At 38.8% G+C, this 27816-nt stretch overlaps 1 protein-coding gene across 2 annotated transcripts in view; it reads right to left on the bottom strand.

Moving 5' to 3' along the window:
* Nucleotides 1–27816, bottom strand: part of AK5 (adenylate kinase 5) — a 283479-nt gene that overhangs the window by 49381 nt on the left and 206282 nt on the right. Inside the window, exon 10 of one of the 2 annotated variants that reach the window (XM_049771780.1) lies at nt 25167–25211. The exons of the other annotated variant lie outside the window; for it this stretch is intronic. Within the exon in view, the coding sequence (XP_049627737.1) occupies nt 25167–25211 (45 nt within the window). The remainder of the gene's footprint in view (nt 1–25166; nt 25212–27816) is intronic. 2 annotated transcript variants of the gene reach the window in all.

Raw genomic sequence — 27816 nt, 5'->3', positions numbered from 1 at the left:
GGCATTTGCCTTGCATGCAGAAGGATTGTGGTTCAAATCCCAGCATCCCATATGGTCCTCCAAGCCTGCCAGGGGCAATTTCTGAGCATAGAGCCAGGAGTAACCCCTGAGCGCTGCTCGGTGCGACTCAAATACCAACAAAACAAAATTCCCCAAAAACTCAACCCCCCAAAAACCCCCCAAAAAACCAAATCAAAGGAAAAAGACAAATACCAGATAAATTTTTTTTTTTTTTGGGTTTTTGGGCCACACCCGGCGGTGCTCAGGGATTACTCCTGGCTGTCTGCTCAGAAATAGCTCCTGGCAGGCATGGGGGACCATATGGGACAATGGGATTCGAACCAACCACCTTTGGTCCTAGATCGGCTGCTTGCAAGGCAAACGCCGCTGTGCTATCTCTCCGGGCCCAATACCAGATAATTTAATACAAATGCAGATGATAGATAAAAATCAAGAAACAGTCATATAGAAACATATCCTTGAACCCTGACCACAGAGAGGGAAGAATGAGAAGATGAGTAAAGGGAGAAGGGAATCCAGAGGACTATTGGTGCTGGGCATGGTGTGAAAACTTGCATTTTGAAAAGGTGTGAAATTGTACCCCTAAAATACATAGTCTTATAAACCATTACCTCAGTGAAAACAGAATAGGTATCTTGATCATAATGATCATATTTAATAAGAATCTTTTCTGTATATTTTAATTGTATCATTTCATTCTTACAAAAACTATTTAAAGTAAGTGTTATTTGTAACTTTATTATACAAATGAAAAATTTGTCCTGGTACCAACTGTACTTTGGTAGTCACTTAGCTCTATAGCCTCTAATATGTGCAACCAATCAGAAAATCAGGCAGATCCATTGTTGAGAAACACATTGCAATCTTCCATTAGAATGGTCAGAAGAGTTGGGCTTTCTAATATAGGACATCCAATTAAATGCTACACAGGACATACACTAAGCCCTATTATCTTTTTTATCTAAATATCAAGTTGAATGAAGATATTTTTTGGGGTGGCTAAACCCAGATGTGCTCAGGAGTTACTTATGGCTCTGTGCTATTGTTCACTCTTGGTTGAGCTCAGAAGACCATATGCAGTGCTGGATATACAAGGCATGTGCCTTAACCATTGTACTATCTCTCCAGCTCTAGCATCCTATAGTTTTTTTTTTTTTGTTAAGTCTTACAACTCTCTCTAATCCTACCACTTACTAGACTTAGAATCTTAGGGACATGATGTCATCTTCTGATAATACCAATGATCTATAATTTTGCAATTAATTCATCTAAACTGTCAGATATTTGAAGAATCTAAGACCAGACTCTGAAACTGGATTCAATGAACTGTTACATAGAATATGAGGAAGGTGGCCCGGAGAGATAGCACAGTGGCGTTTGCCTTGCAAGCAGCTGATCCAGGACCAAAGGTGGTTGGTTCGAATCCCGGTGTCCCAAATGGTCCCCCGTGCCTGCCAGGAGCTATTTCTGAGCAGACAGCCAGGAGTAACCCCTGAGCACCGCTGAGTGTGGCCCAAAACAACAAAACTAAACAAAAAGAATATGAGGAAGGTTTATCCTTGGGGAAGAGGTAATGGCAGGCACCATGACAGTGAATCCTAAACATTTCCACCATAGGAAGCTCTTAGAAATCATAGCATCCTAACCCCATCTTCATCCTACTTCCCTCCACCAAACAAATAGTGATAACATTCCTAAACTGCTCACAAAGACATAACACTAGAAACAAGTACTTTCTTTTTTCAGCTAGGAGTCTCCAGGACCAGTTCTAGGTTCAACTTATTAAGTACATTTTGCTTTTCAAACTTATAAAATGCAGCTTTCCAAAAGTTGCTTCAGTCAGACACTTTTTGCTGGGGTCTCTGAATTCTATTTCTTCATTGTTCTAGCAGGGGTCCTCAAACTTTTTAAACATGGAGCCAGTTCACTGTCCCTCAGACCATTGGAGGGTCTGACTATAGTAAAAACAAAACTTATGAATGAATTCTTATGCACACTGCATATATCTTATTTTGCAACGAAGAAACAAAACAGATACAAATACAATATGTGGCCCGCAAGCCATAGTTTGAGGACCACTGTTACTAGGCTGTATTGTCTCTTTTAAATTCTTCTTAAACTTATCAAGTCACCCTATATTTTGTAGTTTATTTCACTATGATCTTAAAATAAAATATATTATATTACTATTAAGTGAGTTAATGCAATACAATTAACAGATAATTCAGAAACCATTATATTTTCCTTCCTTTTGTTTCTCTTTCTTAATATTGTTGTAGGAATTGTACTCAATACTCAGGGTTTATGCAATGCTGGGGATTAAACTTTGACCTGCTCATGCAAAGAATATGTTATACCCTTATGCTATATCCCTGACTGCCATTCTTTGTTTTAATGAAAGTAGTTTTTTCTCCCACTGTAAAAGAAGCATATGTTTCTTTAAAAACTGACAATTTAGGAAAGTAAAAAGAAGACAAATTCCCCATAACTCTACTCCCCAAAGGTAATTTGCCTTTGTTTTATGTCTTTGCAGCTTTTGACCTACACATGGCTTTCTGGTTTTGTTTTTCTTGGGAGTCTGTCTGTTCCAATATTTTACCCTTAAGAGATTTTGTATTCTCTCTAAAAATAAGCTCTTTGGACTAGATGAATCCCAAGGTCATTTCTAGCATTACCACTCAATGTTTTTGTCTTTGTCAGAGACCTTGGAAAATATTTATGCTTACAGTTTATTTATGTACTGTAAAAGGAAGTGAGGATATTCAAGTGCATAGGATTTATGATAGATATTAGTTACATTATATCTGGAGCTTTATAATAGTCAATTAAGAGCCACACTATGGGAACTGGGAATCTGATATATGATGATAGGTATATAAAATTGTTCCTACCTTTGTAATAACCAAGTTGGAAAAAGAAATAAAAAATCTTGGGTCTCTATATCAAGGAATTTATCTCAAGGTGTATGTATGTAAAGTATGTATGTACGTTTAGATATTCATTAGCATTTTTGGTGATCAGGGGCTTCTCCAAACTTGGTGCTTAGAGTTGCTTCTAGTAGCATGGCTGCGGTGATAATGGGGATCATGTGGTGCTAGGAATCCATGCATTCCAGCTCATTGAGTTATCTGTTTAGCTCATTGCAACATTTTAATTTAAATTTTTGTATGTATGTATGTATGTATGTATGCATGTATGTATGTATTTCTTATTATAGTTTAAGTAACATGATTATAATAGTGTTAACTTTCATAGTTTTTTTTTTGGGAGGGGAGGTCACACCGGCAGCGCTCAGGAGTTACTCCTGGCTCTACGCTCAGAAATGGCTCCTGGCCGGTTCAGGGGACTATATGGGATACCAAGATTCGAACCACTGTCCTGCATGCAAGGAAAATGCCCTACCTGCATGCTATCTCTTAGGCCCCTAACTTTCATAGTTTTGACGAAGAAGCCTACTGCACCTTCATAGTGCATAGCACCACCAAAGTGCCCCTCCAGATTCCCCACCAGACCTTTCACCATTGATTCTAAACTGACTCTAGTTCTCTTCTGTTCTTTCCTTTCTCACCCTACTGTTTGGTAATGTGAGTTTTTTTGTTTGTTTGGGGGCCACACTGGGACAGATCTGGGCTAAGGGACCACTGGTTCTGGGCAGGGTTTGGAGGACCATATTTGGTTCTGGGGATTAAACCCTGATCTTCTATATGCAATACGAACATCCTATTCTCTGTACTATTTCTCTGTTCCTTGAGTTTTGTGATTAAAGGGAAAAGGTTTGTTCTCATTCCATACTGTTTATTCCCTTGTTTTCTTTCACCATAGATGAGTGAGATCATTCGTATTTGTTCTTCTCTCTTTGATTTGTTTTACTAATATGTTTCTTATTTCGTTTTTTTTTGGGCCACACCCATTTGATGCTCAGAGGTTACTCCTTACTCCTGGCTAAGCGCTCAGAAATTGCCCCTGGTTTGGGGGGACCATATGGGACACGGGGGGATCAAACCGCAGTCCTTCCTTGGCTAGCACTTGCAAGGCAGACACCTTACCTCTAGTGCCATCTCACTGGCCCCAATATGTTATCCTCTAGTTTCATTAACATTGTTGTGAATGCACGAATTCATTTTTTAAGAGCTGCAAAGTATTCTATTGTATGTGCATACATATATATATATCTCATAGCTTATGCTCTCTTCATATATCTGTTATTGGACATTTAGGTGATATTTGTCATAGCTGCTATACTCAGCATTATAATGAGCATAGAGTTCACACATCTCTTTATGATCCACTCATCTGTTGGTGAACATTTAGGTTGATTCCAAATCTTGGCTATTGTACTGAATGCTGCAATGTATAGTGGTATGCATACATCCTTTTGGATGAATGCTTTTCTGTCCTGGGGATAAAAGAGGGATTTCTGGGTCATATGGCAGCTCAATGTTGAGTTTACTGAGAACCTTCTGTACTGTTTTCCCTAGGGGTTGGACCAGGCAGCATTCCCACCAGCAGTGAATTAGAGTTCCTTTCTCACCACATTGCTGCCAACAGAGATTATCCCCATTATTGTTGGTATGTGCCATCCTCACTGGTGTAAGATGATATCTCATTTTTGTCTTCACTTGGATTTTCCTGATAAGTGATGATGAACATTTTTTCATGTGTTTGTTGGCCATCTGTTGGTGTTCCTCGAGAAGTGTTTGTTCATTCATTTCCTCTCCCCATTTTTTGATGGAGATTTTAGGTTTTGTAGAGTTAAATCTTGCAATTAATTTGTATATAATAGATACCTAATCTTTATCTGATGTGTTGAGTGTAAGAATTTTCTCCTTTCAGTTAGCTGTCTTCTAATTTTAGCTCAATTTTCTTTTGTCATACAGATAGTTTTAATTTAATGTAGTCCCATTTATTCAGATTTGATACTATAGCCCTTGCTATTGGTATCCTATCATTAGAAGACTTCTTTGAGGTCTCAGTTTTGGAGTGTTTTCTCAATGAATTTTATTGATTCAGGTCTAATCTCAAGGTCTTTAATCCACTTTGAATTGACTTGTGTAAGATGTGAGAAATAGGTTGATCTTTAGTTTCTTAAACCATTTATTCCATTTCAAGTTCTTGACTTCTTTGTCAAAGATTAGTTAACAATATATTTGGAGGTTTGTCACTGGATATTCTATTCTGACCCATTGATCTGAAAGTCTGTCTTTGTTCCAATACCATGCTGTTTTGATCACTATGGTATTGTAGTAGGACTTTAAATTAGGTAATGAGGTGCTTCCCAGTTTCTTGTTCTTCAAAATGGATCTGACTAGATATTTTATGGTTCCACATAAACTTTATAATTGATTGTTCTAAGTCCTTGAAAAATGTCTGAATTTGAACAGGGATCGCATTGAATCTATATAGTAATTTAGGTAAGATGGTCATTTTGATAATATTTATTCTTTCAATTCATGAGCATGGAATGTTCTTCCATTTCCTTAGGTCTTCTATTTCTTTCTTAAGTATTTTAAAGTTTTTGTGGTATAGGTCTCTTACCTCTCTTGTTAGACTGATTCTTAGGCACTTGATAGTTTTGGACACTTTTAAATGGGATAGACTCTTTGATCTCTTTCTCTTTTGAGTCGTTATTTGTATAAAGGAATGCAAGTGTCTTTTGTGTATTGACTTTGTAGCCAGCCACTTTGTTGTATTAATTTATTATTTCTATGAACTTTTATTGTACACTCTTTAGGGTCTTTGATGTATATCTTAATGTCATCTGCAAATATAGATAGTTTGACTTCCTCTTTTTCAATTTGACTTCCTTTGATTTCCTTGTCTTGTTTGATTGCTATGTGAGGACTTCTAATTTCAAATTAAAATATTTTGGGGGGTTCATTCTGTGAAGCCCTCAGAGGCTATACCTGGCTCTATGTTCAGAAATTGCTCCTGGCAGGCTCGGGGAACCATATGGGATGGCAACATTCGAACTACGTCCCTCTGCATGCAAGGCAAATGCCTTACCTCCATGCTATCTCTCTGGCCCCTTAGTTTTTCTTTCTTTTTTTTTTAATTAAAATTCTTTTTTGGGGCCCGGAGAGATAGAACAGCGGTGTTTGCCATGCAAGCAGCCAATCCAGGACCTAAGGTGGTTGATTCGAATCCCAGTGTCCCATATGGTCCCCCGTGCCTGCCAGGAGCTATTTCTGAGCAGAGAGCCAGGAATAACCCCTGAGCACCGTCGGGTGTGGCCCAAAAACAAACAACAACAAAAATTCTTGTTTGGAGGTAGATGTCAGGAAGTGGGATTACTATATCACATGGAAGTTCTATTCTGATGTTCATTTTCCTAATAATAAGTTACAATGACCAGGGCCGGAGAGATAGCATGGAGTTAAGGCATTTGTCTTTCACGCAGAAGAATGGTGGTTTGAATCCCGGCATTCCATATGGTCCCCTATGCCTGCCAGGGGTGATTTCTGAGCATAGAGCCAGGAGTAACCCTTGAACGCTGGTGGGTGTGACCCCCCCCCCCAAAAAAAAAGTTACAATGACCACTCTTTCCTGTGCTTACTGGCCTTCCATATGTCTTTTTTGGGGAGGTGTTCACCTTCTTACTCCATTATTGTTCTGTTGTTATTGAGCTTTTAAATGCTTTATTTTAGAGATTACTCTTTTATCAAATGTATTACCATACATTATATGTAAATATTTTCTCTGATTTGGTAAGGTGTATTTTAATTTTAGTTTTTTAAAAATAAAAAGTGGAAAGTTGAAAGAAAATCTGTGGCAGCACATATGAGGTAGTAAGACAGATGCTGATGGCAAGATTATGAGTTCACCTCGTCTTAAGGGCACACCACATTTTCAGTTACAGTCGAAATCATTTCCTATTAAAACATCCTCAAGAACTGGCAGGTGTTACTCCTACATTACAGACAAGAGGGAAAAACACCTGAAAGCAGTAGGAGAGCTGGAGACACAATCTCCCATAAATCCTGCCTCCCGCACAATTGTTCACACTGAGGAAGCAGCTACACAAAAGCAAAGCTCAGAACTTTTCCCTGAGGAGTAAAGGATTGAAATTTAATATTAGACATTTCAAGTTTTAGAACTCACACTGAGAAATGAACCCCCAAAAATTATTTTGAAAACTGGCAGTCCTTGTTCCCATAAAGCCTACAATGTAGTTCAAATTGGTCTATAGGGTATGACCTTGCTGAGAATGGGGAGGTTCATGGGTGCCATCTGTGGGTTCTCTTTCTGCTACACTGCACTGCCAGATGGGAACATTTATGTATGTCTGGTGTCCTGGAATTTATAGCTATAGTGCAGGGGACACTTATTGATACAAGATTTGGAAGCCAGAAGGAGGCTTGTATTCTTAGTCCATGGAACTATAAACATTAGAGAGAAAAGTCTTGGCAGACTGTCACCTTCAGGATATGCACAGATAGTGCCCTGAAAAATGTGGCCATTCTCACTATAAAAGAGAACAATTGGGGGTCTAGAGAAATAGATAGTCTTAGAGCATCTGCCTTACAAGCATATGGTCACAATGTCAATACTCCAGTATGCCATGTATGCCGATGCAGTCCACGTAGCTCTGCTGTTTGTGCCTGGCAAGTCTGCAAAGATTCCCATTACCACAACTGAATTCTCGATATACCATAGCCATGTGTGTGTAAGATCCACATAAAGGGCTGTGACCACTGGAAAGCACCACAACTACAAAGAAATATGAGTATTATGGCCAAGGAAACACAACTTCTGGTAGCACATGTATGAACATCACAAGGACACCCCTTTCTCCCAACCATGAACAAAACAGCCATAAATGGTAGATTATCAACTAAGTGTGACTCATGATGAAATTTATGTACAAATATCTCAACTAAAGGAGTTTTAACACTAGTGTGTGAGCAAAACTAAAGTATGCAAATCTTGATGTGTGAACAATCCAGCTAAAGGAGTGCAAATACAAGAGTGTGAACTCCACAGTTAAAGAAGTGAAAACACTAGTGTGTGAGTACCTTAACTGATATGTGACCCATGATGAGGACCACAGCTGAATATTTGCCAGTATCACTGACAAGCATGTGTGTGAATCCAGTTACAACAGTGCAGGAAGGGATTGCTTAAGGGAGAAAATTAGAAAAAGAATACATTTTAGAAAAATACATTAGGAAAGTAAATACATGTCTATTTGCTTGTTCAGAGCTTGTTTATGGGTCAGACAAGAGAGCTACACTCCGAACTGGATAATAATAGAAATCATTCTAATGTATTTATTTCTGACAATGTATCCTTTCATAATAAAACTTGGGTACAGTGATTTTTCCCATTCATATTTTTATTTATTTACTTAGTTTATTAAGGCACTCTGATCTATAAAGTTGTTTATAATAATAGAGGTTCAGCCATACTCTGCTCCAACACCATTCCCATCACTAAGTGTAACTGTCTCTCCACCAATTGTATACAGTACAATTTTATCTGAGATAGCATTATCTGTCATCCCAATCCATTCATTTATTCTAAAGACAGATAATGCCTAGTAAGTTCAGACACCCTGGTAGGTGTGCAGAAATTGAAATGTAAAAGAAAGGAATGGTCTTTGGCATCTGTGAGATTCAGTGAAATCCAGTGTCCAGTCAATGGCCATCACTGCTTTCAGGTAAGTGGTCAGGGGAAGGGGTTCCCAGGGCAGATTCTAGGAAACTATCTCAGTTTGCACTGCCTACAATTCCCTTCCTTTTACAACACTTCTTTCTCAACAATTCTTTCTTTATCATTAGCAGATGCTGTTGAAATGTGAAGTCTCAGCACTTGCCTGATCATGCCGAGGACTTCCAAGACAAATAAAACTATTCTTCATACTCCCTGCCTATGCCAGATTTCCACACATCTACAATGAGAGTTAGGCCAAGCAGGGAAATATGCAGAGGTTCCAAATATGTCCCTACCAACTTTAACTAAGGTCACTGGGTGAATGTGGATGTGGGGGTGGCTTGCACTATCACAGTGATCAACTTCTTAAAGCATTCCTTGACAGTAAGGTAGAACCACTAAAATGAACTCCATTAAGGCCTGTGACAGTATATAAAAATTTCACAGGGGAAACAATTCCTCACATATACTCATAGTTAATCTTTTGTTTGTTTTGCTTTGTTTTTCTTTTTGTGTCATACCTGGCTGTGCTTTAGACTTACTCCTGGCTCTGTACTCAGGGATCACTCCTGACAGGCTTGGGGGAATTATATTGGGTGATCAGACCCTGGTTGGCTTAGTGCAAAGTAAGTACCTTGCTTGCTACACTCTCTTTCTGCTTCCCTTCTCTCCTGAGCTAATCTTTTACAAAGAAGCAAAGAGTATAAAGTGGAGCAAGGAAAGCCTATTTAACAAATGGTGTTGGAATAACTGGTTACCAGTAAAAAAAAAAAGTGAACCCAAATACCTTTCTCTGATGCACTCTGTCCCTAAGAGTCAGCTCAAAATAGATTAAAGACCTCAATATCAGACCCGAATTCATAAAATACATTGAGGAAAATATAGGCAGAACACTTCATGACATTGAAACTAGAGATGCCTTCAATGACATGGTCAAGCAAACAGAAGCCAAGATAAACAAGTGGAACTACAACCAATTAAGAAGCTTCTGTGCTGCAAAAGAAACAATGACCAGAATAAAAAGACATCCCAGAAAATGGGTGAAAAATATTTTCCACCACTCATCTGACAAGAGTTAATAATGAAGATATCTAAAGTACCTGTAACAGTGAACAAGAAAAAAAAATCAACTCCATCAGAAACTTCCTCAAAGAACACATACAGATGGCCAATAAGCATATGAAAAATGCACTGCATTACTGATTATCAGGGAAATGCAAATCAAAACAACAATGAAATATCATCTCACACCAGTGAGACTGACATACATCACAAAGAACAAAACCAACCAGTAGTGGTAGAGATATGCAGGGAAAAGGAACCATTATTCACCACTGGTGGGAATGTAAATTGGTTCAATCCCTTTGGAAAACAATATGGACACTTTTCAAAATACTTAGAATTAATCTTACATATGTTTCAGGATTTCTTTTTCTTGATATCTACTCCAAGGATCCCCAAAACTCTATTCAGAAAAAACATCTGTGCTCCTATGTTCACTGCAGAACTATTCACAATAGCCAAATCTGGAAACAGTTCAAGTACCAATGAATAGATGATTGGACAAAGAAACTATGTATATATACACGAATGGACTACTACTTGGCTATAAGAAAAGTAGGAATCATGCAGTTTGTTGCCATGTGAATGGAACTTGACTAATATCATGCTCAGTGAAGTTAGTCCAGAGGAGAGGAAAAGACTCACATGGGTCTCAAACTCGAGGCCCGTGGGCCGCAAATGGCCCTCTGTATAACATTTTGTGGCCCTGCCCTAGAGGAATCTTTTTTTGTTTTGTTTTGTTTTAGTTGTTTGGGTCACACCCCCCAATGTTCAAGGCTTACTACTAACTTTGCACTCAAGGATCACCCCGACTTTGCCTCCTGTGGCCCCCAGGTAAATTGAGTTTGAGACCCCTGGAGGGATCTTTTTCATTTATAAGACATAATGAGACTTAGTAAGGAAATTACAAATGCCCAAAAGCAACAGAATTTGAGAACTACAGAACTGACCTGGAGGACGGTGGTGAAGGGAGGAGAGGGAAGTGAGATCATGGTTGTGGAGGAAGTGGACATTCTGGTGAGGGTGTGGTGGGGAACACTGTACCCATAAAACCCTACCAGTAAACAGTATTGTAAATCACAGTGCTTAAAAAACACTTCACAGTGTCCCAGAAAATGCTCATGTGAAAGCAGAACAGTGTACTTAGTTATGGGAAGTCTTTAACATATTTGACTAACTGGTAGCTGGTTTTATTTACAGCTAAAATAGGCTGAGACTCTTGATTCTAGAACCTTAGGCAAAATGAGTGGGAAATATTTAGGAAATGTTACAGTTGAGAAGATCAACAGTCACTCTCTCCCTAATCATTAATTTGTTTTGCTCATTCCTCAGGGAAATGTAGGGTCTCCTACAGTAAAATCTGTGCTGCTTTGTTGTATATGGCAGAAACGTGTTAATAAGAAATGGCAGCTGCTATCAGGGGTCTCAAACTCAATTTACCTGGGGGCCGCAGGAGGCAAAGTCGGGGTGATCCTTGAGTGCAAAGTCAGTAGTAAGCCTTGAACATTGGGGTGTGTGACCCAAACAACTAAAACAAAACAAAACAAAAAAAGATTCTTCTAGGGCAGGGTCATAAAATGTTGTATGGAGGGCAGTTTGCAGCCTGTGGGCAAGTTTGAGACCCCTGTAGATGGTTTCATTCTGCCTAGGCTTCCTAGGTGAAATCTCTCTTATTTATACCTGGCTTCACCTACATAGATACCTTGGTAAATACTACATCTATATATCTGTCTAATATATATCTATATCTATCTACTATATTTACTTAGAGTTAGTATTTTGGATGCCAGATTTTATTTATTTTAATCAAACTGAGGAGTTCACACAGATTACACCATACTTTTGATTGGATATCACTTCATGGATGTCCCATAAACATATGTCTTAAAATGTTTATAAAGAACTCACTGTTCTCTCAAATTTCATTTATTATCAATATTCCTTATCTCCTTTAACAGTGTCTCTGTTCACATGGTAGTCTTAACTGCCATCACTGAGTCACGCTAATTCCTGTCACTTACCTGTTAATACAATGGATCATTATGCCTTAAGTTCCTTGGAGCTGTTTCTTCATTTTCACTTTAATGCCTCTAGTTCCTCACCATACAGGTCATCTAGATAGTGTTTCTCAACCTATTCCAACTGCTTCCAACCTTTTATCTTTCTGAGGCCACATGTTCTATTGGTTGGACGACTAGTTCGTCCTGTCCTGTGGACCCCTTATGCATGTGATTTTTCACTTGTGACCCCTTAGAATATTCTGGGTTGCACAGGAGTTTGTGGTCCCAGTTGATAAACACTGACCAAGAGGTCTTCTGAAACGAAATGACCACTATTATCAAATCAAATCAAATCAAATAAATAAAATGAGTAAAAATTATAATGGTAAAATTATAATGTCATTATATAATGACATTCAGATTTCTTAGCCCATTGTTATTTATACCCTGGACTTTTAAAAATATCTTGGTCTACACTGTGTCTCTCACCCACTTACTTTTGAAGCTATCTCTTTACTCTTGTTTTTTCTCCTCCCCACATTCTTCCCATTTAGCAGTTGGCTAGTTCCTTTTATTCCTCTGGATTCAGTTCTGACTTTCCCCTTTTGAGCCCTGCATCTCTACTTGCATATCTCTTTCAGCACTTAACACTCTGCCATTGTGTCTTTAAAATTTTGAACAAACTTTAAAACTTGTTCCCTCCCTGCAACACAAGCAACTGAATATTAGAACATCTTGTTTTTCATCCTTGTATGCTTCAGTGTATCATTTTTACCAAACATACAGTAGAAATGTGGTAGATGCATCAAATTACTGAAAGCCACTCACAGAAATATATACTTAATAGGATACTAAATATATGTTTAACATAAAGGTGAGAAAATAATTTTTCTTAAGGAAGATATGCATTTCTCTTAAAGTCTATATGTGTCATGGCCTAAGACTTTTCTCTATCTACTTATTTGTTTTAATGGGGATTCAATCCAAAAAACATTGAGAGGATGGGGCCATTCCAAGTGATCAGCTCCCTGAGGGGTTGGGAGGAGCATGTAGTACCAAGGATCAAACTCAGGGTTTTATACAGGTTATGCATGTGCTTTACTACTTTCATTATCTTTTTGGCTTCCTAAGGCTATTTTTTTTACTCTGACTTCATAATAGGCTTGGGATCAATATATAATATAATAGTTTACAAAGAACATCTCAGAAATAACATACATACACACACATATAAATACATATATATACATAAAATAGCATTACAATTTCAAACACAGATTCTTCAATGTCTTTGGCTTTCTGAAATTAGTTTTGGAAATTTGTACAGAAAAGTCATCCTGCATTGGTGGTGGAAATGTTGCACCAGTGAAGGGGGGAGTGTTCTTTACATGACTAAAACCCAACTACAATCAAATTTGTAATCAAGGTGCTTAAATAAAGATATTAAGCTCTTGCCAGGTATGGGGTTTGGGAGGCCCCATACCAGAGCTTTTCTCCCTAGCCTGGGGAATGCTGGGAGGCTTGGCAGGCCCCCAGTCATCCTTGTCTTTTCCCCCTGACTCCAGGTCTTCCCTGGGTGTCAGCTCAGATGGCCAGAATTTGGGTTCAGGTGGACTCTTAGTGGTCCTCAGGTTCCCCCCTCCCTCCGTACTCCAAGGGGGAGGTGCATGGGGAGGAGGGTGGGCAGACATCTGGCTTCCAATTTCGTTCTTGATTCTGGAGACCAGCTCTTGCCAGGTATAGGGTTTTTCTCCCCTGGACTTCAGTTTTTCCCTGGGCACCAGTCTAGGTGGACTCTATAGGGGTCAACAGGCTTTCCCCCTATCTCTATTACACTAATGGTAATGCGCTCTGGGAGGAGGGCAGGCTGTTCTAGCACTGGTTTATGTTGGGACAGTCAGTGGAAATTTTTTCTCTTTGTTTTCATATTGATAGTATTGTGTGCATATATTCTATAGACCCATAATATCTATCTTGTATTGGGACCTTGATACTGCCCTACAAAGCTCATTTCTTATATTTTACTGCCTCAGTCCCAACCCTTACTTCCCCTCATCCTCCCATGTAGGTGCAGCTAATGACATGAAGCTCACCACATAGAGTGATAAGTACAGTTAGAGAAATAACTACACTGAAAACTATCATAACAATGTGAATGAATGAGGAAAAAAGAAAGCCTGTCTCGAGTACAGGTGTGAGTGGGGTGGGGAGTAGGTAGATCTGGGAAATTGGTGGTGAGAATCCTGCACTGGTGAAGGGGAGTGTTCTTTACATGACTTTAATCATACTACTACAATTATATTTGTAATCACGGTGTTTAAATAAAGATAATTAAAAAAAGATATTAAAAAAAGAAAAGTCATCCTGATATATTTTCTTAGTAAAAGAGGCAGAATATATTCTAATGTATAATATATTCTATAATATATAATGGGGCCGGGAAGGTGGCGCTAGAGATAAGGTGTCTGCCTTGTAAGCGCTACCAAGGAACGGACCGCGGTTCGATCCCCCGGCGTCCCATATGGTCCCCCCAAGCCAGGGGCGATTTCTGAGCATATAGCCAGGAGTAACCCCTGAGCGTCAAACGGGTGTGGCCCAAAAAAAAATATATATTATATATAATATATAATAGAATGTATAATATATTCTAATGTATGCTTTGGGGAGGAAATAATTAAAGTTAAATACACCTATTTTTATGAATTTAGCAAAGATTTCTTATTTTGAATTTAATATGTAATTTTTTTTTTTTGGGTTTTTGGGCCACACCTGGCATTGCTCAGGGATTACTCCTGGCTGTCTGCTCAGAAATAGCTCCTGGCAGGCACGGGGGACCATATGGGACACCGGGATTCGAACCAACCACCTTTGGTCCTGGATCGGCTGCTTGCAAGGCAAACGCCGCTGTGCTATCTCTCCGGGCCCTAATATGTAATTTAACATAATTGGGAGAAACATGAATGGTAAAACAAATCAGTTTATTGAGACTCATTTGATGCCTTTTTAAAAAAACTTTTTATATTGATTAATTGATTGGTTTTTGGGCCACACCCAGTGGTGCTCAGGGGCCACTCCTGGCTCTGCACTAAGAAATTGCTCCTGACAGGCTTGGAGGACCATATGGGATGCCAGGAATCAAACCAGGTTCCTTGCAGGTTGGCCGAATGCAAAGCCCTACCATTGTACTATCATTCTGGCACCTCATCTGATGTCATATCAAATTTTAGACATGTCTTAGTCTCATTGATGTTTGTTTTTAGATATCAATAGTTATACATTAACACTGTAAAAAAGAAACTCAAGATCTTATTCAAATAACTAGGGCAAACTCTTCCCTTAAAATCTCCATTTTATGACCTAATGGTGATTTTGGCCTTCGTACTATAAGACTGTAGTCATTTTTAGAGCACAGTCTTTGAAGTTAGAAAAATTTAGTTCTCAGTCCCAACTCTGTAACTTGTTAGTTATATAGTTATAACCTAGTTGTTACTGGGGACATAATTATTTTAAGCCATCAATTCTTTATCTATAAAGTGAGGAAGTATATAGATAATTGTGTGAGGTTATGTGTGTGCAAATAATGTAAGATGTACAAGTATAGCATGACATATGAATGAACAGTGTAGTAAGTTCTCATTATATTTTAGCTTTTATGTTATGGGGTAATCTAAAACAAATAGTTTGGCTGTGGAAAAAGGGGATATTAAATTATTTAACTGCATCCATACTTCTTTTTTTGGGCTAATGTAATTGTTGCTCATGCTTCCAATGATAGAAAATTTAGCAATATGTCAATTTTAAGCTGTTCAAATTTGGGATAAATAGAGAGCAATATTATTTAAAAGAAATTCAGAGATGTTAAAGGATTGGCCCAAGGGAATAGAAAGACAGTTTCTTCTTTTGTTAAAGATAAAGTTCTGAATCATTCTAGAGTGTTCTAGACATTCAACGTATCTATTAGTAAAATACTTTGTGTAAGGTCAAATAAGAAATGGATTAAAGACCTTGATATCAGACCTGAAACCATAAGTTAAATAGAGGAAAATGTAGGCAGAACACTCCATGACATTGAAACTAAAGGAATCTATCTATCTTTAAGGAAGAAATACTACTGGCCAATCAAGTGGAAGAAAAGATAAAAATATGGAAAAGCATTAAACTGAGAAGCTTCTGCACCTCAAAGGAAACGTGATTAGGATACAAAGATTATTCACAGAAAGGGAGAAACTATTCACCCAATGCCCATCTGATAAGGGGTTACATTTAAGATATACAAGGCACTGATAGAAACTCAGCAAGAACAAAGCATCTAACCTCATCCAAAAATGGGAAGAAGAAATAAACACACATTTCCCCAAAGAAGAAATATAGATGGCCAAAAGGCACATGAAAATAATTCTTCACGTATCTATTTATCAGGGAGATGCAAATCAAAACAACAATGAGTTATGATTTCATACCACTTCACAAAGAACAAGAATAACCAGTGCTGGGGGGGATGTGGAGAGAGAGGAATTCTCATTCATTGCTGGTGGGAATTCTGACTAGTCTAGTCTTTTTGGGAAAAAAAAAAGAATAATCTTCAAAAAACTAGAGATTGAGCTTCCATATGATCTAAAAATACCATTTTGAGGGATATACCCTAGGAACTCCAAAATACAACACAGAAAATCCCTCTGTACTCATGTTCATTGTAGCTCTATTCACAATAGCCAGAACCTGGAAACAACCCAAGTTCCCAAGAACAGATGAGTGTCTAAAGAAGCAATGGCACATCTGCACAATAGAGTACTATGTATCTGTTAGAAAAAAATGAAGTCATAAAATTTGCTTATAAATGGATCTATATGTAGAGTATTATGCTCAGTAAAATGAGTCAGAGGGAATGGGATAGATATAATCTTTTTCATTTCTGAGATATAAGAAAAAAAGATATGATAAATATGGTAAGAGAGTATGATAGATAATATTCAGAGACAATAGCGACAAGAGCCAGGAGGACTAGTTCCATGGTAGGAAGCTTGCCACAAATAGTGGAGCAGTGCAGTTAGGGTAGAAATGGGATCACTATGACAATGATAATTGGAACTGATCACTCTGGAAAGAACTGGATGCTGAATGGAAATAAAGTGATGTGCATGGTACCCTTTCATTAACAATAGTGCAAACCACAGTATCTAAAAGAAATAAAAAGAAGAGAGGTGGGAGAGAGAGGGAGGGAGGGAGAAAAAAGGAGGGAAGGAGAGAGGAAAGAAGAGAAAGAGAGGAAGGGAGGTATAAAGAGAGAGGAGGGAGTTAAATGCTTGCCTCAGAGGCAGGCAGAAGGTAGGGTGGGCAAGAAACTGGGAACATTGGTGACAGAAACTGTTCATGTGTGAAGGGTAGTACACATTGTATAAGACAGAAACTCAACCATGAACAACTCTGTAACCATGGTGTTTAAATAGAAGGAAAAAAAGACACTATGATCTAAGTATGCATTGGAATAAGCAAAGTGGCTTTTAATGAGTGAGGCCTGGAGATGTGGTCTTGACTGTGAAACTAGGCTGAGGCCCTCAGATGTAACTCAATGGGTGAATTAATGACATGTCCAAAAAATATCTCAGTGCTAGGGTAGGAAACAATGAGTACGAAACTGTGAACTCTCCATTTACTTTACTAGTTCTTTTTTTTTATTATTAATAATTTTTATTTTGACCAAAGTGGATTACAAATCATTCACAGTAGTATTTTAGGTACATAGTGACATTGAGTCAGGGGCATTCCCACCACCAACGTTGACTCCTTCCACCCCTTTTCCCAGCATGCATCCCATATCTATCCTCCTTTTTTGTGAGGAAGTAATTTAAAAACTATGAATCCCCCTGACCCCTCCCTCTTCTGCCAAGTTATGCAGTGTTCTAATGTGTTATATAATTTTAAACTGTACACAGTACTGAAGCATAATAAGCCCTTATTAAAGGGTTATTAATTCGACCTGATTAAATCAAGAGTATTTTGCTGTAGTTCAACATTATGGAGCACATTTTTCAGAGAAAAAGCTTTATGTAATTAAGTAGATTCATTGTCACTACATAATGCTTGCATTTCTCTAACTTTAGAAAGACATTCTGCTGATTTGTGTGTAATTTTGAGGCTCTATTGGAAAGAAATCCAAGGTCATTCTTGTTTTTCTCTTCCATCCTGAGTGCCCTGGATTCTGAAAATATAGGTGTTGGGCTTACAAGAGCACCAAAGATATCTGTACACTCTCAGGGCAGTGTTTGTGTCTAGAGAGGGGTTGGTTTTCCACAGTTATGGTAGACTATAGACTTGGAAATCAGATGAAAACTGAGCATCTCTATGTGAACCCAGTGAAATCCAGCTATTTCTGTTAACCTTGACAGATGGAACATGTCCTTGCCAAATTTAAAGCCAAATCATGAATATGTTGGTTGAAGAGCTTTACAGTTTCATGGGATAGTATATGGAGGTCAGGCTGCAGGTATCAGATCATGAAGAGAAAATCCTTATGATTTGGATCAATGCCCTGATAAATAAAACCCTATGGAGTTCCTCACCCTCCCACTGGGTAAGGTCACAGGGAAAAGACATCATCTAAGAACTAAACCAGATACCTCCTAAGGGCACTTTGAGCTTGGACTTTTTGGTTTTCAAAATTAAGACATAGCAATAGTACAGAGGGTAGGGTGCTTGCTTGCCTTATGCATGGCTAACCTGGATTTGATTTCTGGCATCCCAAATGGTTCACTCTGTGCCACTAAAAGGGGGCAGAGCCAGGATCAAGCCCTGAGTTCTAGGTGTAAACAGATAAAACAAAAACAAACATTATGAGATATAAATTTTGGTGTCTATAATACACCCAGTCAGGTATTTTGTTGTAGTAGCCCAAATGGAAAAAAATATAAATTCATTCAGAGGCTAGGATCTATGTGAGGATTAGTCTCACCCATTGAAGTTTTCCCTCATCCTTCTTGGTGATTCCTGAGAGGTTTCCTCTCCACCTTCCATTAAGACCTAGCATTGGACTTCCCTGCCTCTGCTTCTCATTTGGTCCCCTTGGCTCCCTCTGACAAGTACCCAGACTTTTCTTCCAGGAATTCTTTGTACCACTGGGAACAGAGAAACATTCAGAACTTTTCCAGTCCCATACAAACACAGAGAAAAGGGGCTTTCCAGAGATGCACTCCATTCTCCAGAGTCCTTTCTCACATTTGTGGAGTTAAATGCTTTTGAAAGAACAGGTGAAAACGAAGTATAAGAAACAGCTACTGAGTTCCTTTCTTTGTAAACAAAGAGTCAATATACACACATCACCCAAAGATCCAATAGAGGCCATACTTTCCACAATCTCTTTTGATATGTGCCCTTGAATCATTACTTTTGTTTGGGATTGTTCCAGGCTCAGTACTTTGGTATGTGTACTGGAAGTGCTTGAGGAATCATCAGTACTGAGGACTGAACCCAGGCCTCCTGCATTCGAAAACTATGCTCCAGCTTATTAGCTACCTTCTTCCCTAGACATTTCTTTCCCACTTAGATAAAAGGGAGTGGCAGTAACTGCTCCCATTGATAACTATTACTCTGCATATAAGCAAAGAAATTATGAGCAATAAACAGCACCAACATGGGATAAGGCATTGGAAGATACTTATTTTCTGAGAAGGTAGGAGTTGCTCTATGGAAAAAGGAGCATTTGATTTGTCTGATAATTAACTCAAAAGCCATCCTGCCAGAACCATTATCAGAATATCAACCTGCCTGTCAGTTCCAGTCCAGAAATCCCACTTGCTATTGCAGTTGTTATGGAAACTGACCACACTGCTTTCTAGAGAATTCATTATTCCAGCAAATATTTGTTGTCCAGCTATTATGGGTATGTAAATGATTGATGTAGACACAGAGAAGGAGGATCATAAAGGAGAAAGTGATGATTAGAGGAGACTCACAGAGAACAAATCTTGACCTTGGGGCATAATTAGACTCACAGGAAATACTGATCCTGGGGCATGATTAGGAAAGAAGAAATTTCAATATAAGCAATGGTCCTCAAACTATGGCCCGCAGGCCACATATTGTATTTGTATCTGTTTTGTTTCTTCATTGCAAAATAAGATATATGCAGTGTGCATAAGAATTCGTTCATAAGTTTTGTTTTTACTATAGTCAGACCCTCCAATGGTCTGAGGGACAGTGAACTGGCCCCCTGTTTAAAAAGTTTGAGGACCCCTGATATAAAGTAATGGCAAAAGAGAGGACAGATAAGATAATAATGATGCAGGTGTGGCTGGAGCTGAAGACTCATGAGGGTAATAGTGGGAAACAGAAAAGACATTGAGGCCATTTTGAAAGAGCTTTGAAGGCCAGTCTAACTGAAATCTTTTTGTTGTGCTTTATCTTGGGGCCATATCTGGTGGTGTTCAGGGGCAACTCCTAGCTTGGTGTTTGTGGTGGTTGTATAATGTTTGTTATGGGTATGTGGTAAAATGGCACTATGTTGAGGACAGTTCCTTCAATTCCAGTTTTATTGAGTTCTTTTAAATCATGAATAGGTGCTGGATTTTGTCAAATGCTTTCTTGACACCTATTTATAAGCTCATATGACTTATTTTTTCTTTTATTGATATGGTGTGTTAAGTTTTTTGACTGGTGTATGTTAAATCATCCTTGCATTCCCCAGGTGAATCCCATGTGGTTATGGTACATGATATTTGATGAGTTGTTGAATTATATTTGCTAGCATTTCTCTCTCTCTCTGTGTGTGTGTGTCTCTCTCTCTGTCTCTCTCTCTGTTTTTGTTTCTCTTTATTTTTTGGTTTTTGGTTCAAACCTGGAGGTGCTCAGGGGTTACTCCTGACTCTGTGCTCAGTCGCTCCTGGCAGGCTTGGGGGACCATATGGGTCACCAGGGATCAAACCCAGGTCTGTCTGGAGCTGGCCACATGCAAGGCAAAAACCCTACCTATTGCTCTGGCCTCTCTCTCTCTCTCTCTCTCTCTCTCTCTCTCTCTCTCTCTCTCTCTCTCTCTCTCTCTCTCTCTCTCTCTCTCCCTCCCTCTCCCTCCCCCCCCTTCTGATGGGGGGAATACCCGGAAAAGCTCATGGGTTGCTTCTGGCTCTGCACTCAGAAATTGCTCCTGGCAGACTCAGGGGACCATATGGGATGCTGGGGATTGAACCTGGTTCTGTTCTGGGTCTACCATATGCAAGGTAAATGCCCTACTGCTGTGCTATTGCTCTGGCCCCTATTTGCTAAAATTTTGTTAAAAATCTTTGTATCTGTGCTTATCAGGCATATCAGCCTGTACTTATCTCTTTTATTGGTGATGTGTCTGTAAGTTTTTGCTATTGAGGTGATGTTTGCTTCATAGAAACTGTTCGGGAGTATTTCTGTCTTTTCAATTTCCTGGAAGAACCTGAAAAAGATTTTTGTTTTTGTTTTTGTTTTTGGGTCACATCTGGCAGTGCTCAGGGGATGCTCCTGGCTCTGTACTCAGAAGTCACTCCTGACAGGCTTGGGGAACCATATGGAATGCCGGGATTCGAATCGGGGTTCGTCCCATGTTGGCCGCATACAAGGCAAACGCCTTACTGCTGTGCTATTGCTCCGGCCTCTGAAGAAGATTTAAGTCTTAAGAAAAGGTTTGAAAGAACTCATTAGTGAATTTATTTGGACCTGGACATTAGTTTTTGGGTAGACTTTTGACTATGATTTTGATTTCTTCAATAGTGATAGATCTGTTCAGGTGTTTTACATCTCTTTTAGGTCTTCTCATTTGATGTCATATGATTCTCAAAATAGTCTGATGATCCTTTCAATTTCTGTAGTATCTGTTGTGATGCCCCTCCTTTTATTTTTCATTTAGTTTATTAGGGTTCTCTCTTTCTTTGTAAGTTTTACTAGTGGCTTACCAATCTTGTTTACTTTTTTCAAAGAATCAGATCTTGGTTTCATTGATCTTTTGAAAAAAATTATTTCAGTTTATTAATGTGTGTGTGTGTGTATGTGTGTGAGTGTGTGTTGTTTTATGGCCACACCAAGTGATGCTAAGGGATTACTCTGGCTCTGCACTCAGGAATTACTCCGGCAGAGCTCAGGAAACTAGTATGCCAAGCATCGAATTCAGTTGAATTGGCTGTAAACAAAGCAAGAGATTTACCCACTATACTATCCTTCTGTTCCCCTCCAGTTCATTAATTTTTGCTCTAAGATTTATTTAACTTCTTTTTTTTTTCCTTCAAATAATTTGGTAGCTTACTAAAAAGCAACTTCTTCCTTTCTGTATTGTGCTCCTTTTGTTGTTGTTGTTGTTGTTTTTGGGCCACACCTGGTGACACTCAGGGGTTACTCCTGGCTATGCGCTCAGAAATCACTCCTGGCTTGGGGGACCATATGGGACGTTGGGGAATCAAACCGCGGTCCATAATAGGTTATCACAAGCAAGGCAAACGCCTTTCCACTTGCACCACCACTCCGGCCCCTTGTTGATCATTTTATAGTTTCTTAAATTGTGCAGTCAAGTTATTTATTTAGGCTCTTTCTTCATTCTTGATGAATACTTGCATTATCCTGGTATATGGACTTTCCTCTAAAAACCACTTTTACTGTATTCTGAAAGTTCTGGTAGGTTGTGTCTTTATTCTCACTTTTGATTTTCTCTACTCCACAGGTTGTTCAGTAATGAGCTATTAAATTTTGAGGTGTTTGAGTTAATTTTCCATTTCTGTTTGTAATTAACTTCTATTTTCAATGCTTATAGTCTAAGAAGATAGTTGAAACAATTTCAACCCTCTTGACTTTATGGAAGTATGTTTTGTGTCCCAGCATGTAGTCTCTCTTGGAGAATGTCACATGTGCATTGAAGAAGAATGTGTATTCAGTTTTGGGGGGATGAAAAGTCATATCTATTTATCATCTATCTATCTATCTATCTATCTATCTATCTATCTATCTATCTATCTATCTATCTATCTATCTATCTATCATCTATCTATCTATCTATCTATCTATCTATCTATCTATCTATCTATCTATCTATCTACCCCCTGCCTTACATTCCTTCCTTCAAATCAAGTGTTTACTCACTGAGCTTTAGTCTAGTTGATCTATAAAGAGCTGATAGAGCGGTGTTGAAGTCTCCAATGATTATTGTGTTTCCATAAATATTTTTCTTCAAGTTAGCAGTTATTGCAGTTACTTTAAATATTTTCAAGTCCCTCATTAGGTGCATATATGTTTAGGAGTGTTTCATCACAGAGACTGGCACACTTCACAAAGAACAAGAACAATCAGTGCTAGCAGGGATGTGGGGAGAAAGGAACTCTCATTCACTGCTGGTGGGAATGCCGTCTACTCTATCCCTTATGGAAAACAATATTCCTCAAAAAAACCCCTGAAAATTGAGCTCCCATATGATCCAGTTTTATCACTCCTAGGATATACCCCAGAAACACAAAAATGGAATACAAAAATTCCTTCCTCACACCTATATTCATTGCAGCACTATTTACAATAGCCAGACTCTGGAAACAACCAAGATGCCCTTTAACAATGGTTAAAAAAACTGTGGTATGTATACACAATGGAATATTATGCAGCCATCAGAAGAGATGAAGTCATGAAATTTTCCTATATGTGGATGTACATAGAATCTATTATGCTGAGTGAAATAAGTCAGAGAGAGACACACACACAGAATAGTATCACTCCTCTATGTTTTTTTTTTTCAGAGGTTACTCATGGTTCTATGCCAGAAATCGCTCCTGGAAGGCTCTGGGGGCCATATGGAATACTGGGATTTGAACCATTGTCCTTCTGCATGCAAGGCAAACATCCTACCTCCATGCTATATTTAGCCTCATCTATTTTTTTTTTTTTGTTTTTGGGCCACACCCGGTGACGCTCAGGGGTTACTCTTGGCTATGTGCTCAGAAGTTGCTCCTGGCTTGGGGGACCATATGGGACGCCAGGGGATCGAACCGCGATCCGTCCAAGGCTAGCGCAGGCAAGGCAGGCACTTTACCTCTAGCGCCACCGCCCGGTCCCATCTATGGGTTTTAAGAAAAATAAAAGACATTATTGAAATAATTCCCAGAAATGAGGGTCAGAAGAACTGGCTCATAATATGAAGCTCACAACAAAGTGTGGTGAGTGCAGTTAGAGAAATAACTACACTGAGAACTATCATAACAATGTCAATGAGTGAGGGAAGTAGTAAGCTTGTCTCAAATACGGGAGGGGGTGAAGTGGGGAGGGAGATGGGGGAACTGGTGATGGGAATGATGCACTGGTGAAAGGGAGTGTTCTTTCTATGACTGAAACCCAATCACAATCATGTTTGTAATCATGGTGTTTAAATAAACATTTTTTTTAATAAAAAAGGAGTGTGAGTCTTATGTACATATCCCTATTAATTAAGAAATGAACCTCGGGCCCGGAGAGATAGCACAGCGGCGATTGCCTTGCAAGCAGCCGATCCAGGACCAAAGGTGGTTGGTTCGAATCCCGGTGTCCCACGTGGTCCCCTGAGCCTGCTAGGAGCTATTTCTGAGCAGACAGCCAGGAGTAACCCCAGAGCACCACCGGGTGTGGCCCAAAAAACCAAAAAAAAAAAAAAAAAAAAAAAAAAAAGAAATGAACCTCAGGGGCCGGAGAGATAGCATGGAGGTAAGGTGTTTGCCTTCCATACAGAAGGACGGTGGTTTGAATCCCGGCATCCCATATGGTCCCCCATACCTGCCAGGAGCAATTTCTGAGCATAGAGCCAGGAGTAATGCCTGAGCACTACCGGGTGTGACCCCCCCCCCAAAAAAAAAAAGAAATGAATTTTACTGTCTCTTATAATTGTTTGAGCCTGAAGTTATGTCATGTAATACATGTATGGCCATCTATACTGGTCTTTTTTTTTCCCCAGAGGTAATTATTTGCTTAAATAATTATCTTTCAACCTTTGATTTTGAGTCTTTTCTCTGACTGTTTTTTGAGGCAGCAGAATTTTGGGTTCAATTATGTAATCCATTCTTCCCATCTGTATTTTTTTTTTCTTTTGGTCACAACCCCCAGTGCTAAGGACTTACTCCTGGCTCTGCACTCAGGGTCATTCTTGGTGGAGCTCAGGGAAACAGATGGGGATGCCAGGAATAAAATCTGGGTTAACTTCATGTAAGGCAAGCACCCTACACACTGCACTATCTATTTGGCCCTGTTGACATTTCTTAAAATATTACTTTGCTTATCCTATAGAGATATTCCAGAAAAAATTAATATAAAACTGTATTTTAAAAAAGAAAAAATCCAAAAGACTAAAGTGTGTTCTCTTTACCAAAAATGGGAAAATATTTCAAAACAAACAGGGTGAGAAATGAATAGTCTTCTTCCCCTGGCAAGTTGTTATTTTTAGCAAATGCATTTGAAAATTTGAGGGCTGTTACTCACCAATCATGAAAATAATTTTATACTTCCTCAAATCTTCTGTGAAACCTTTAAAATAAGAACAATTTGTTATTGGAAAAATACTGACTAATAAAAGTAACTGTACTCATGTTATAAAAAGCTAAATTTTGTCACTTTGTTTGATAGGGAGCTTAAAGTTGAGATAATGTGTGAACAGACTATAATTTATAGGCACTGATGACTATTCAGCCTTGTTCCCAGATCCAGTAACTTATTTTCATTTTAACACAGACTGTTAATTTCAGGTGGTAAAACTCATTAAATAGCAGAAGTCACAAGAAAAAAGAATTAATAATTTCACGAATCTAATTTTGGTGTTCTTTTTTTCTTTTTTCTTTTAAACATTCACCAATCTCACCTTTAATAAAGAGGATATAAAAACACAAGTAGATTTGGAAGATAATATTTTGAAAATATAATTACTAAATACATAATACAATGCTACTTTCCATCTAAGGCAGTGATATATATTTTCCCCTCCAAAATAAAACACACTTAGGTAATAATGACATTGGCTCAATTTTTTTGTTTTGTTTTGTTTTGTTTGGTGAGGCCACACCCATTGACGCTCAGGGGTTATTCATGGCTATGTGCTCAGAAATCGTTCTTGGCTTGGGGGGACCATATAGGACGCCGGGGGATGGAAGCATGGTTGTCCTAGGGTAGTGCTCGCAAGGCAGACAGATGCCTTACCTCTAGCGCCATGGCTCCGACCCCGACATTGAGTCAATTAAAAGAAAAAGTAAGCAATGTATACAAAATAGCATAAAGGTAAGATAAATATTACAAAATTGTTGAATGGACACAGGTTTTGGAACCACAGCTTTAAGGCAAAGGAATGACTTTTTGGCAAAATTGGACACTCTTTAGAGTTGCATAGTCCTAAAGAATCTGCAACTGGCATGGTGAAAGAAGAATGGGAGAATTGCTAGCTATCTTTTGATTCTATTGTCAACTGACTTGACCTAGACAAGTGATATTCTCTTCCTTGAGCCTCAGTTTCTTCATCTGTTGAACTCAAAGATCTGTTGAACTCAAAGATCTTTTGAGTTCAAATATCTATGATTCATTTTGTGAAACAATATGTCTTTTGGTTTAAATGCCTGTGATTCTGTAGTTCCTATAAATAGTCCACATATATAAATAGCCCCCAAAGAAAGAGATAATAGAGTGATTAAGACCATGTCTTGAATGTGGAGGACCCTGATTAGATCCCTGGCACCACATAGTTTCTGAAACATTGCTAGGTGCAGCTCTGGAGGACTCTGAATGCCCCAGTATTGCCAGGCATTACTGAGAGGAGTCCCTGGGCCTTCTGAGTGCCACATTTTTATTTGTTTTGGGGTTACACATATCTGTAACTGTTTAATCTTGTTTCCATGTTTAGGGGACCATGTGTGGTGTTGGGCATTGAACTGGGTATGGTCAAGGAAATCACATTTACTCCAATATTAATTTTCAAGCCCCCTAAGTACAACTTGGAAAATCATCCTCCTTTGACCTTAGTTTAGTTTAGTGTTGTATTAAATAATTAACGATGGGGCTGGATGGCGATGGATGGCGATGGATTCCTTTCTGCCACCCCAGGCCACATGGCTCTGCAACTCCATCCAGCCAGCCGGGTCCCAGGCCCAGGTGAAATCACTCACTCACACGCAGGCTTCAGGAAGAATCATCTTTATTCATGCCCTAGCCACCACAGGTGTGTGGCCTATGTCAACCTTTCAAGCATTCGCCCTGCATCTTATAATTCAGTCATCTCCCCTTTGGGCTCCATGCGGCTCAAAGATCCAAAAGCCGGCCAAGAGACAAAAAGCCCGAATCCCTTTCGTCCCAGGCTTATCTAACTTTTTCCCGACCCCTCCCAGGAATGGGAGGTCTTGCAGGTAGGGTCACACCTATTATCCGGTTCCCTAGACCCCTCCCAGAAATGGGTGGGTCTTGGGGTACACCACATTTCCCCCTTTTTTAAATATTTTCATGCGCCAACGTAATAAAGTGAAAATTAATATACCAGCCCTTTTGAAAAACATATTTTTGCAAAATATACTTTACACCTGTAACCTAAAATTGTATTAATGCTTTTTTACCAAGCACTATTTTGGAACTTTCATGTTCCTATACTTTTAAACTATATTGGGGGAACTTCAATGTTCCTATATATTTTCTATACACAAATACTTTAGCATACATGCATAACATACATTTTAAAAACAGGCTAAGTACATTAAAATACACAGTAAAACATTTTGCAATTGAAAATATTAACTCTGAAAGACAACAAAACACATTTAAATTATAAAGAAAATGACTAAGACAAAGATGCAGGTGGTTAGAAATTAGATGTTAAACTGTATTACCTTCCTTTTTATTTTTATTTTTAACTACTAACTAACTAAAATTTATCCCATCACCAACTATGAGTAAAATATAACGACCCACTAATTTTCTACACCTAAAACCATAGTTCAGATTAATTTGTTCCACGCTGATCTCACCATGTGGCTTTTGTAAACTTTTAAAGTTCAGATGTTGGTTTGTCCCACGCTGATCTCACCACGTGGCTCTCTTTTATAGTTTCAGGCCCCGTAGATTAATTTGTTCCACGCTGATCTCACCATGTGGCTTTTGT

The sequence above is a fragment of the Suncus etruscus genome, chromosome 4 (genome assembly GCF_024139225.1).
Source record: "Suncus etruscus isolate mSunEtr1 chromosome 4, mSunEtr1.pri.cur, whole genome shotgun sequence".
Classification (NCBI taxonomy): domain Eukaryota; kingdom Metazoa; phylum Chordata; class Mammalia; order Eulipotyphla; family Soricidae; genus Suncus; species Suncus etruscus.
The sequence above is the reverse complement of the archived record's forward strand: the minus strand, read 5'-3'. Positions and strand labels throughout refer to the sequence as shown.